A 12238-nucleotide genomic window follows, 5' to 3' on the forward strand; every position below is an offset into this window, starting at 1 on the left:
CCACCAGCAGCCCCTGGTGGCGGAAAGGAGAACCAAAACTGATGCGCCAGCTTGATATCTTTGCTGTAACGATACGAGAAAAGTGGGCTTGTTATGTTTTTTCTGCATCGTATTTTAGTTTTCCAAACACAGAATTTCATTAACGAAACGATTCGCAAGCGAAACCAAACGACACATTTGTGCACTTTATGCAAAATATCACGGTTATCAGTCGCACGAAAAATAATGGATTTTGGCGATGAATCAGAGTGTCAGAACTGATACTAACACCGTACCAACCGTGCAGAGGAAACGCACAAAAGTGAGAGACTTTGTGAAATGTCAAAAGACTGTTGATATGGTGGGGGTTTTATCACGTTTCAGCCCGTGTTGCAGCATTAATTATTTGCATCTGGCACACTCGCACCTGCAACAGTTGAAAATATATGCAACAAGGCGTTCCAGCGTCAACCGATCGCATTTTGCCGAGCCCTGATGGCCAGCACACTCGAACGACGGACAGAGAGAGGAAGAGACGTAGAAGAAGGAGCGGCAAAAAAAAACACCAATTACCAGCAGCAAACAATGATCAACGGGGACCAGCCTTTTCCGATGGTGACTCTGCACCCGCGGGTACGGTGAACGACGGTCCAATCTGGGGCTGAAGGCAGCCCCGAAACATGTACCAGATCAACAACTGTCCGCCACCAAACGCGGCCAATGTCAACGAATTTACCTACGGCAGCGCAACAGTTTACGGTATGGGTGGGTTTTTTTAGCGGACAAAACTTACATAACTTTGTTACTGGTCAAAATAAACGAGCGAAATTTTCTAACAATCCCGAACCACCGACCGACCACCGGAATGTCTCTAGTGACCTAAGTTTACGGAGGGACTCGGGATCGGTGCGCATGCGTCACCAAACCGTTACTTTATAAATATAACTGCTATGTACAAGGGCCGGATCGGTGTCGTTTTTTTGGATGTGGAAGAACATTTAAGGCAGTTTTGATCGGCTTGTCGTACCAGCACTGATTGCCGCCTACCGCGGGCGGCTAGTAACGGACCAATTGATTTTGCCGTTATTTCACATTAGTTGTCCTAAAATTACACATTTTTTGCATCGTAGCTATCCTTGCCACCAAAATAATTATTGATCACAGTGATCTCATGTATTACCTTACCATTGCACATTTCAAGCATTTTAAATAATCGTTTATCATCCATATAAAAATTACACTGACTAAGGACGGCGATGAGTATTGATGGAGACGCCAGGTGCCTTTTAAATGTAACGCCTCAGGAAACCTAACGTTTTTTTTAGGAAGTAACAGATCTAACGTATCGCACTTTTATTGATTATCAACTTCAAAAGGTATTTCAATCCAAAGCAATAATTAATTTTTCTAACTCTCTACAGCAGGGATCGGCATACATTTCTTAAAAAGGGACAGATGATTAATACAAAACCGATACCACGGGCCGGCTACCTTAAACAATGACTTAATGTTTTTAAAGTAGTACCCTTGTTTATGGAGTATCATCTTTCTAAATAGTAAAGTTACATAAAAAGTGGTAAGATAACATATTTGAAATTTTATCATTAAACTTTTTTAAACATTTTCATTCTTATTTTCGTTGCATTTTGATGTGTTTTCAACATATAACAGGACCACCTCGTTGAAAAATATCAATCTTCATTTTTTGGAAAACAAACCTGACATCGTGGACAAATCTTATAAAATTTTTAGATTATTAGGTTAGAGTTTTTGAATGAAACACTAAAATTTTATTACGGACCGGACTTTACCTACCCCTGCTCTATTGTAAGCACTTTTTGTTCGACTTCGTAAAGATTTGGCAGGTTGATAACATATTAAGATTTTTGTAAAAAAGAACTGGAATTTTTGATTATACGAAACACCAGGTATGCGTGTTTTCGTTTTCGTTAACATTTTTTAATAAAATTATTGCACTTATCCGACAGTGTATTGCATAGAAACAGCTAATTCGCGGAGAAGAATGGTGCATTATTTTACTTCCTACTGCTACACCATTGCTGATGTTAAGCAGATGGTAGGTTTTGATAAAGAAGGAACCAACTCCTTCTGTAAACAAAAAAATTGAATTGCAATACAAATTGGCTTGCAGTCGACAAGGCATGAAAATTTGTACTGGAGGCTGCTTAAGCGCGCTGCACGGTTCCCATGGTATGCTTTATTTGCTTGTTTGTGTTCAATTGGGTCAGCTCTATTCCAAGTTTTCTATTATATTACAAACCATTTGCATGTTTTTCACAATCCAATTATTCTAATATAACGGAAATGAAAAAAATGATGAAAGAACCGGCTGTGAACAATAAATCTAAGGTTTGACAATCGACTTCGACAACAAGTTATAACCAAGCCTTATGTTAACAGACCTTGACTTCTGTCATAACACAATTGCGGCGTAGTAAACAATAATCGGTGCACTTGCCGAATTGGCCAACTTATGCAATTTTGCCATGATATGATCTAAAATTGTTAGTTTTATCCCGTGATCATTGTCGAATAGTCGAAGCATGATGAACGCTCTAGCACAGCGGTGGTATGTACAGAAATGACAACAAACGCTACGGCAATAGCAACAGAATAACTTTTTCTTTTCTCTAGCCTAGGTACATTTGTCGCGAGGCAAGGCTTTCGGCGAATGTTTTCAAGTAAAGCCGCTGAAGCTGCAGCCATAGCCAATCAAATACAGCTTAGCAACACCTGCATCAGCCGTTTAAAGGAAATCTGCAAAAATGATGCGTTTCTGCGGGTGTCGGTCGAAGGAGGCGGATGTTCGGGATTTCAATACAAATTCTCAATTGATAAGCAACTTACCGAAGACGACACCGTTCTACGGCGGGATGGGGTACAGGTGGCTATCGATAACGCATCGATCGATTTTCTGAGCGGTGCAACGATCGATTATCATACGGAGCTCATACGTTCCGGATTTCGGGTGATCAATAATCCAAAGGCAGAACAAGGCTGTTCTTGTGGTGCTTCGTTTGCAGTTAAGTTGGACTAGACCTGTTTGAAAATGTAGCTTTAAAATATGCAAGTTAAAATATAAACAACGTGTCTAATATTTATTTATAGTTTGTTCTGAATTTCTTATGTTACAGCGTAGCTATTCTGTTATCTATTTAGTTTACTTCGGGGAACCGTTATTACCTTTCGTATTTACAAACAACTGAAAATGTTTCTCCACCCAATCGTTTGGCCAACCATTCGTTTTTCACAACGGCTAATTTCAATGCCTCACACGTAAACTTTGCGTAGAGATTGGTATGCAGCGCACGGGCCATCCCAACAATGATCAAAAGGTCTACGTTATTCTGCTGTATTGCGTCGTACAAATCTAGAATTATAAAATGAATCAAGTTTTACTTTCCACTCAAAACCGATTTTTAGCCCATGTATTTGGCTCACCTCTCGAGAGCATCCGGAAGTCCAAGCACGGTCCAATCTGGTCGTTACCAAGTAGTAACAACCGCTGTTCCACATGGTAAGCCTTTCGCAGAATATCACACTGCTTACAGCAGTCCTCGATAGCGGTGAATAATTCGGCGTAGGTGATATCGTTTATTGCAGGATTAACTGTGGCACACAGCAGCACTTTAGTGTTTCTCTTCAAAAGCTCCCGAACCAGTGGCACAATGCCTAGCACAAAGTCTATACCAGCGTTATCGGTAAAAATGATAGCACACTGATGTGGCGCATTCTAAAATGGTAAAACAAGATAAACATTGAACATAGGCTTCACTTTTAAAATGCAAAATCGACTACACACTTCTATTCTTTTTAGCCACAAGTCCAAATCATCTATAAGCCACGGTCTTTTCTGTATTCGTTCCAGTGCCTGCTGTAGTCCAAAGCCATTGTTCGTTTCTAAAATCTTTGTCACAGCCTGGGCACCCCAATCGAACATATTTCCTGGAAATAAATGCGAAAAGTATGGTAAAATACATTAAGTTTACATCATAGCTCAGAAAAATTTATCGATTTACCAGCTAGAACTCCTCGGACGACCTCAATCCATTTTTCCCGATCGTTGGATATGGTATCTAGCTGCAATAGTCGTTGCTTTAGCAAACCAACCGATGCCTTGTTCTCAATCGTCTTTTGCTCTTTCCACGGATCATCGAATCCATACCTTCGCAAAGAGCTTTCCATCACTTCCAAAAGATTTCTGATTCCTAACGAGGTGGACCCACTGAAAACGAAGTATGATTTCTTCATTGATTGGATTTGCCGTAGGATAGGAGACTTGTTATCACCTTTGGTTATTTTGCAGTTGGTGAAATTCATCGATGCAACTTTCCCGGAAAGCCTGTGCACGCTCTTTAGCGGTGTTATCCTTGGGTTGGCTAGCCAATGCTTGTCGTTCAAACTTCATTACCATGTTGGTGAAACACCCGAACCAGTAGTGCTTTGCTTCAAGATCCTGATTAAGATCCAGCGTATCCGGATGGTACTTGTCGGCACTTGCTAGCAGTGAACACAGTGTAAAGCCTTCGGCCGTTGCATTAGTTTGCATGGACATCTTCTAGTTCACCGTACGATTAGCGATTCCGTTTTCAATCCCCGTGTCACTTTTCTCTGATAAGTTGAGTAGTTTTACAAAAAAATCATTAAAATAACGCGTTAACCATCCTAGCAATCTCTGCCTTACGGAACGGTAAATATATAATAACATTGATAAAATAGTGCCGTCTCTGTTTAGCTTGCACTCTATACGAATAAACTTTCTCTCTCTCTCGCTTTACCAGCGGTTACTGTCACATTTGTCGACTTTTTTTTGCGAACCAGTGTTGCCAAAAGTACCAAATTATTCTAGCAACGATAAACACAAAAATGTCCCAAATAAAGCCTTTGCAACTTTTGAGAAGAAAATGTTCGACGAAGATTTAAAAACAACTCACGTGCCCGTGCCTTTTACTGGCTTTAGGAAACAATTTGTTTAATTAAGATAAAACTACACTTCCACTCGACAAACTTTGCAAATGACAATGACGACTGTGTCTAATAAATTTATCCTGTATCTGATAAGCGCGTCTGATGTTGGGTTTGCAGATAACACGCTGGATCGGTAATTAAGTCAATTTTTAACCATCCCTTGAGGATAGCTCTGAATGTAGATAAAGCGGAATGATTCCATCAGAATTGTTTAACCTAACAAATTCATCAAATTTACAAGAAGGATATGTAGATTACTTTTGTCGTTTATTTTTACCCATAAAATTATACCGAACCAACAGGATATGGAGGTTATTGTGTTTCTAAAGGTTGTTTTATAGCCTGCACATAGTTTAGTGGAATGATTCCGGATGTTTTTCGATCCATCGTTGCCGCCAACACCCAGCCGGTATTCAGAAGTTGCTTATCTGTCTGTATTTGCTTAGGTGCCAGGAGGACCATTTGTCCAGCTCGGATCGACAATTCCTGTGCATTGGACGCTTCGAAGTTGTGTAGCACCTGCACCTCCAGTGGGTTACTCCACAAGCTGGCGTTTGCTAATTCTAATGAAAGAGAAAGAACCTATAGCAAAGGGATTTCAATGTTGGCCTACGCCATCGTGTCTTACCTTTGTCTTCTTTCAATTTAGGAGCGAAAAGCTTGATTAACATATAAGGAACTGATAGCATGAAACCCATGAAAAGTGCAGCTACCAGCGATGATGAACGTTTTCCACTAGAAATGGCTGCAGGATCATTACTGCTTGATAGGTGGAAAGCCTCCTTGAAAGCTTCCATTGTTGGGTCTGTTTTAGTTATCCGTAATTTATACAGCAATCTATAAAAAAATGTGGTAGCTTATAAACATCCAAAAGAAAAAATAAACATATTTCGTTATACTTACTTTTTGTACAACCACACAGCTGCTCGTACAATTGCCAGAGAAGACCAGAATTGTGCAAATGTGCCTTTCAGGTGCGCCAAGTTAGCTGCAACGCTCAAAATAGCACGGAACGAGCTGGTTACGGCAAAGAACGTTGAATCTAGCATCGTGGCTACATTTCCAACTGCACCAACCAACGACTCGAGAATTTGGAATGCTGGTCGAGAACTTTCTTCAGCTAGTTGAATAAATCTGCAAAAGCAATTATGGATTGGTTTTCAAAAACGAAAAACATCAAACACTTTTTTTCAAACATAAACATCGTGCATACCTCTGCTCGGGATACGGAAACCCTCCCGGATTTCCGTAGCCACCATAGCCCTGTCCCATGTATCCTCCGTAGCCTCTGTGCCCATAATAGTCCATAGAAGAATATCCACCGTAGGGACTGTATCCCTGATATCCGGATGTTCCAGCGAAGCCGTACCGATTGCCAAACATGGTATCACCCCCACCACCGAGGAACTGTGGTCTAGGTGGTAAGGGTGGTGGATGGCTCGTCGGAATCATACCTGATGGTGTACTTATCATATTGGGATTGCCAAATATCCTTTCCTCGTTGAGTGTTGGGTTGCGGAAATTGGAAACCATGGTCACGGCTTTCCCAAGATCTGGGTTGTCTAAAAAGTCACACAAATCCCTCAATTTCCTACGATGTTTTGCTGCACAATTATTGAACCCCTATATTTTCACTTGAACTTTGTACGCTAGATACGCTTTGACAAATCACGACATTACCCAAGATTCATATAGGAGTAGTGTGCAAACAAACACAATAACTAACAACCTTGAACTTGGTTGTCATAGACTTTTCAAAATTACAAAATCATTACATTAATGAAAAAGGGAATTGAAAGAAGTGTAGAAAAAGCGCAAGGTGTATAAATATAGAAGGTGACTTTATGTCGCTTTAGAAGGGGTGCCATATTTGAGAAGAGTTATGTCAAAAGCCCAATCCTTTTCCGATACCCCCCTCAAAATCCATATGAATACCCCAGAAGTGTTATGTCAAGTCATGAAATGTCATTTTACACTGGACGACTTCACCTTCTAATTTATACACCTTGGAAAAAGCGTATAAAAAGAATTATTTATCGGAGGTATAGTTATTTATCAACAGTTCAACTTCACTTCTGAAGTTTAGTTAACTGTCAATATCTAACGTCAGCTGGAAAAAATGAATCCGCCTGGATAACTGTCATAAAGTTTGAATTAGTGATGGAAAAACTGAATCCCTGTGGGATTCGAATCTTTCGATTCAAATCCATTCTGAGATCCGGATCTTCGAATCCGAGTCCCAATCCATCATATCATGCGTGCCTACCAATTTTACCGATTTTTCATATGATGTGTTACTTTAACAATTGTACAATCAATGGTTGAATTGATCCAAAGGCTAAATCGAGCTTGTGAATGGTCCCCAGGACCATCTGGATCGCTATCACTATCCGCTCCCAGGGGGAGCTGTTTCATTTCAGTTCCGAAGAAACTACTCACCACTATGCGCACAATTTGAGAGAGAAAAGAGCATTGAAAATGCTCTCGCAACATCGCCAAATCTCTCTTTCGAAGAGAGAGATTGCGCATCGGGACCTTTCGAACTCTGTTTTCCTGGGATTGCAAACTTGTTGGTCTGCAAAAGACCTTTCGTTTGAGGGGTCTGTCGTAAAAATCGGTCAACAGAATCAAAAGTTATTGGCACATTGGCTGTTTTCGGCCATTTTCCCATACAAAATCATTTCGCAAAAACTAAGTAGTCTGGAAAATCTAACTATCGTTAAAGTTGTGTGTCTTGAGCAGACCTTTCATTTGAGGGGTCAATCGTGAAAACCGGTACAAAGAATCAAAAGTTATTAACAATTTGGCAATTTTTTGCCTAAATGACTATTCGAAGTATTGAGTACCTTGTTCCACCGGAACCGATAGATTTCCGAAGCTTTTCGAAAAATAAATATTCTCAAAAACTAGAAAATATAGAGTGATCTATTGTTACACAAAGTTGCGTGTCTTGAGCAGACCTTTCTTTTAAGGGGTCACATGTACAAATCGGTTCAGCAGTTGTAAAGTTATTAACAAATTTGTTATTTCAGCAGAAAATACGAACCAAGGTATCTAGGTACCTTCGTCCCATTCAAAAGTTTATTTCAAAAACCTCGTTTCTTCAAAGGTGGAATCTTTGTTGATACAAGATGTTTGTCTTTGCAAGACCTTTCATTTGAGGGGTCAATTGTTAAAATCGGTTCAAAAACTAGCAAGTTATGCGAGAATTTGCAATTATGGACAGTGCCACAAGGCGGAAACATTTTGTTGCGTGGCAATGACAAATTTCGAAATATTTCAGCTTTCTTCAACGAATTTTCAGTTTCCACGCACACACTCTCACCGAGTATGAAACTTTCCTCCACCGACTTTTTTTTCAAACAAATGCTTGCATTATTACACCGAAACGGTGTTTCCGGTATACATTTGTTGCTGTTTGATAGAACAACAATTTGTTGAAAAACGATTGCGTCACCGTGCCTTTTTAAGTTTAAAGTTAAAGTTAATTGGATCAATCCCGGTTGGTGTCCTTTTGCGTAGCACCTTCACGGAGGAGTGAGAGTTTACTTATTGTGTTTATTATTGTTTTTAGATAATGTCCCGAGAAAAAATTAAAAAGTTCACTATCCAGTCGGAGGCAGAGGGGATTCATACGGTAAGCAGTTTGCTTGTGGCAGCTCCCGAGGAGCAATCCCTGGGACCCGAGGTCCTTTTGCCCGTGATGATGGCAAGCGTGATGAGTTTGTGAAATTTCGTTCGTTCGTTTGTGAATGAAAGTACAGTGAGTCCACATAGTATCCCTGTAGAGGAAAATTTATTTTGCATGGAATTGACCTAATTTGCCGTACCGGTGGGTTGTATTCTGTTCCATTCTTCTTGCATTGCGTGTTTTAATTCATCCTTGTTAGAGATTGTCCGTTTACGAATAGAATCATCTCCGCAAATCGAGTTGTGAATCTTTCTTCAAGTACGAAATTCTTAGAGCCTTTTTTGCCATTGTCTTTCAAAATTTGAATGTAATGAAGTGCAACTGCCCCAATGCTGCTGCACTCATGCACCTCCACACCAAATCAGAACCATCACCATATTTCATCGCTGGAGCCAAGTTCTTTGTTTGCATTACAGTTTTACAATTTTTATATGGTTAAAGTTCGTGGCCGACTTTTTCGTTACTTATTGTCGAATGTTTTTGATCGATCAATTGTCGATTGAGCTTTAAAACGAGGTCTGGTCACAAGTTTTGCTATCTCATTGGTAGACTTGCATACATCATGCAATCGAACGATTCGTTTTTCTCTTCAAAGGTTGTCTCTAACGCCTTTCGATCTATGATGTGAACTAACTGGACATTCCGAGTTAACACATTAAGCGCTCCGTTCATTTTCACTACTTTCCGTTAAGTCGTTAATTCGTCATAGACCATCGACGGTAGATAGTGAGCAGTGCTTGCATGTTCAAACATTCCTTGTTTCCGTTTTCCAGAACAATGCAAAAAAGTGGTAAAATAATGCCTTTTTTTGTCAATTTTTTGTTCATGTCCCGACGCCTCCTTAACAAAAGTACTGTCGGTCCCATTGGGACCTGGTTTCCCAACAAAAACGGCTCTGTCGGTTCCGCTATTTCCCGTGGGCCGTGGTATACTAGATTTCATTCAAATTGAAATATGTCACATGTGCAATCTGCCATCAATTAGATTCAGAAAAGTCCAAAGGAAGGCGGTAAATTTAGATGAATACTTTTGTGCTAGTAAAATATCAACTTATTAGTTTTTAATTTGTTTTATTATTAAGTTTTTCTATTTTTTTATTTTTATCGAACACTTTTATTCGGCACTTTCCAACAAATACTCGTCTATGAAGAATATTAAAATTGCGAGAGTAGTCCAACTTATCTGCATTGAATAAATTGAATTGATGAAGATTGATGCACTAACTTGAATTTATGAGGAAATTGATTCTCTTGGAAAGGTATTGATGGTTTCGCATGCAATAAGGCTTTGAAAATCGCGCATTAAGGAAAATTGTAGTTTAATTTAAGTTTGATTTCTCATTGAAAATGGTGGTTTACATTAAGTTTAATTTGTTTTTCTTTTTTTATCAGGAACAGCATCAACAAACACAACAGCAGCAACAAAAGCAACAGAAGCAACTGCAATGACATCAATTGCATAAGCAGCAACTCGAACAACAACCGCAGACCTAGCGCAGTCCGCTCGCTGCGCTCGATGCGGGCGCGCCGCCGTTTCAAACTCATTTTTGCGGCCAAACTCATTGGTTCATGCTGCCCATCCTGTGTAGTATAATTTACAAGGTACCTTAATATATAACATTATATTAACCAGCATTAAATATCTACTGTATGATTATATTATTGTTATATTTTGCAATGAAAAGCATGCTGTGATTAATGACATTTTATAAATTTAAGTCAAAAGTTTTAACATTTTCTTTCTATCATCAAAGGACAGATTCTATATAATATTTAAATGGTTTCTTAGCCCGGTGTAATGTTAGAGATTTTACATTATCACAAATGACATAGAATGTATTAATTACAAATTCCTAATTGATAGAAAATTTGTGTTCGTCTCGCTTACGCACACGATTTTTTTCTGAAATAACTGAACTATAAGATGAATCATTAGCTGTTACTCCTACATTTGCAAAATCTGCGGGAAAACTCTGGATGAACACTGATCCTTGCAATAGCTCACATTCAACTGTTTGAGGCGTCTTGCTTGTAGCATTTATTTTCTGAAGCAGCGTGTTCCAAATTACGGCCATTAAAACAACCTCATATTTATTCATTTGATGGAGAAGCGTGTTTGTTTCATCTATTGTTATTGCTTTTTCATCTTTAGCGTTACAAATTTTAAGCAATGCATTTTTGATTTCTCCAAACCCGGGTTTTAAAGCTAAGACCGCGTCGACTCTAGTTGACCACCGACGAGACAAATCGTGGAAGTCGTTTGTAAGTACTAAACCGAGAAACGAATTAGTTAAATTCGTATACTAAAGAGTTTTTCTGTGGTAAATAAGGTTCTCCGTTTGTTTTTTTTTCATTTTTAACATTTTAGGGCCGATTTGCACCAACTAAAGTGTGAAAAACCTTTTTAAGTTTTATGGTGATGTCAGGTTCCTTATTCTGTATCGGATCAATAACCATATTTGGTCAATTTATAAAGGTTTTATCACAGCTTTTAATAAGAATGTTTACTCTTAAAATTATACTAAGTGATTCGGCATCTTTAGAACCATGATAAAACATAAAAATTACTTGGGTACATAATATTTTTAAATTCATTCTTTGGGTAGTATGAGGGAAAAATGGAATGAAAACCCCTCGAGATGAATAATTTAGTGAAATGAGCTATAAGCCTACGTTAGTGTTGTTAAAAACTTCTACACACTCATTAACACTTACTGACTATTAATCTGGATGTGGTAATGCTTCCTTAATTTTTTTCATAAATCTGTTAAGCCCCCGAGGTTGCTTCATCTTAAAATTTATCTTGTTAAATTTACGTTTTGACACTTTGCGGATTTCTGATGATGTTTTTTACTTTTCAGAAAATATGTCTCCACAAATTCCCAATGTACAGCAGAAGCGAGTGCCCACTTCGGCCGCACAAGGGGCTTCGCCTACTAAAAAGCAGCAGCTTCACTGCCTCACTAAAGAAGAACAGCAGTAGAAACAAATAAAAATGATAGAGAAACAACTTTCTGAAAAGGAGAAACAAATGGAAATACTGCAGCAGAAACTTTTGGAAGAGCAAAAGGCTCATCGGCTGACAAAACAAGAGCTGCTGCAACAAGTTGCTCAAAAACAACACCAAATTGAACAACTACTCCAAGAACGCAGCATCCAGTAGAAGGCTCATACGCTACTATGGCAGCAGATTCAGCAACAACAGCAGCAAATAGAAGAGCAAACCCAGCGACTGTTGCAAGCACACCAGGAGCAACAAGAGCAGGACCAACAACCGTTGCAGGCACAGCAGGTATGTTCTTCGTGGGTGTCATGATATCCACGGATTATTTCTCTATATATGATTATGTGGAGTTCGTTTGGTTGGAACCATTGCTTTATTAATCCAACTTAAAGCTACTTCAATATATAATCCATAAGTAATTATAGCCAGTGTTTAAAATGTGCTCCTTATAAGAAATCATAAGTCGTTCACAGCTAAAACAAACCGTTCTTTTTATGTGGAGCTTTTTGACCAGTAGCTATTTTTAGCTGAGAATATCTCCTTACTCTAGGTCCCACCGGGGAGTTAGAAGGTATT

At 39.1% G+C, this 12238-nt stretch overlaps 3 protein-coding genes across 3 annotated transcripts; 1 reads left to right on the forward strand and 2 right to left on the reverse strand.

Moving 5' to 3' along the window:
• Positions 1 to 2428: 2428 nt before the first annotated feature.
• Positions 2429 to 3095, forward strand: LOC131262692 (iron-sulfur cluster assembly 2 homolog, mitochondrial). Its single transcript, XM_058264751.1, has 2 exons — positions 2429 to 2569; positions 2635 to 3095. The coding sequence occupies exons 1-2, from the start codon at positions 2544 to 2546 to the stop codon at positions 3035 to 3037; spliced, it is 429 nt and encodes a 142-aa protein (XP_058120734.1). The 5' UTR covers positions 2429 to 2543; the 3' UTR covers positions 3038 to 3095.
• On the reverse strand, positions 3072 to 4669 carry LOC131262691 (4'-phosphopantetheine phosphatase). The gene is made up of 5 exons (XM_058264750.1): positions 4290 to 4669; positions 4020 to 4225; positions 3803 to 3945; positions 3442 to 3733; positions 3072 to 3370 (listed from the first exon to the last, which is right to left on the reverse strand). Exons 1-5 carry the CDS (start codon positions 4553 to 4555, stop codon positions 3180 to 3182), a joined length of 1098 nt encoding a protein of 365 aa, XP_058120733.1. The 5' UTR covers positions 4556 to 4669; the 3' UTR covers positions 3072 to 3179.
• A 553-nt stretch (positions 4670 to 5222) lies between these two features.
• Positions 5223 to 6610, reverse strand: LOC131263556 (peroxisomal membrane protein PEX13). Its single transcript, XM_058265769.1, has 4 exons — positions 6182 to 6610; positions 5872 to 6102; positions 5597 to 5805; positions 5223 to 5531 (listed from the first exon to the last, which is right to left on the reverse strand). Exons 1-4 carry the CDS (start codon positions 6499 to 6501, stop codon positions 5281 to 5283), a joined length of 1011 nt encoding a protein of 336 aa, XP_058121752.1. The 5' UTR covers positions 6502 to 6610; the 3' UTR covers positions 5223 to 5280.
• Between the last annotated feature and the right edge of the window lie 5628 nt (positions 6611 to 12238).

This window comes from Anopheles coustani, chromosome 2 (assembly GCF_943734705.1).
Source record: "Anopheles coustani chromosome 2, idAnoCousDA_361_x.2, whole genome shotgun sequence".
Lineage (NCBI taxonomy): Eukaryota > Metazoa > Arthropoda > Insecta > Diptera > Culicidae > Anopheles > Anopheles coustani.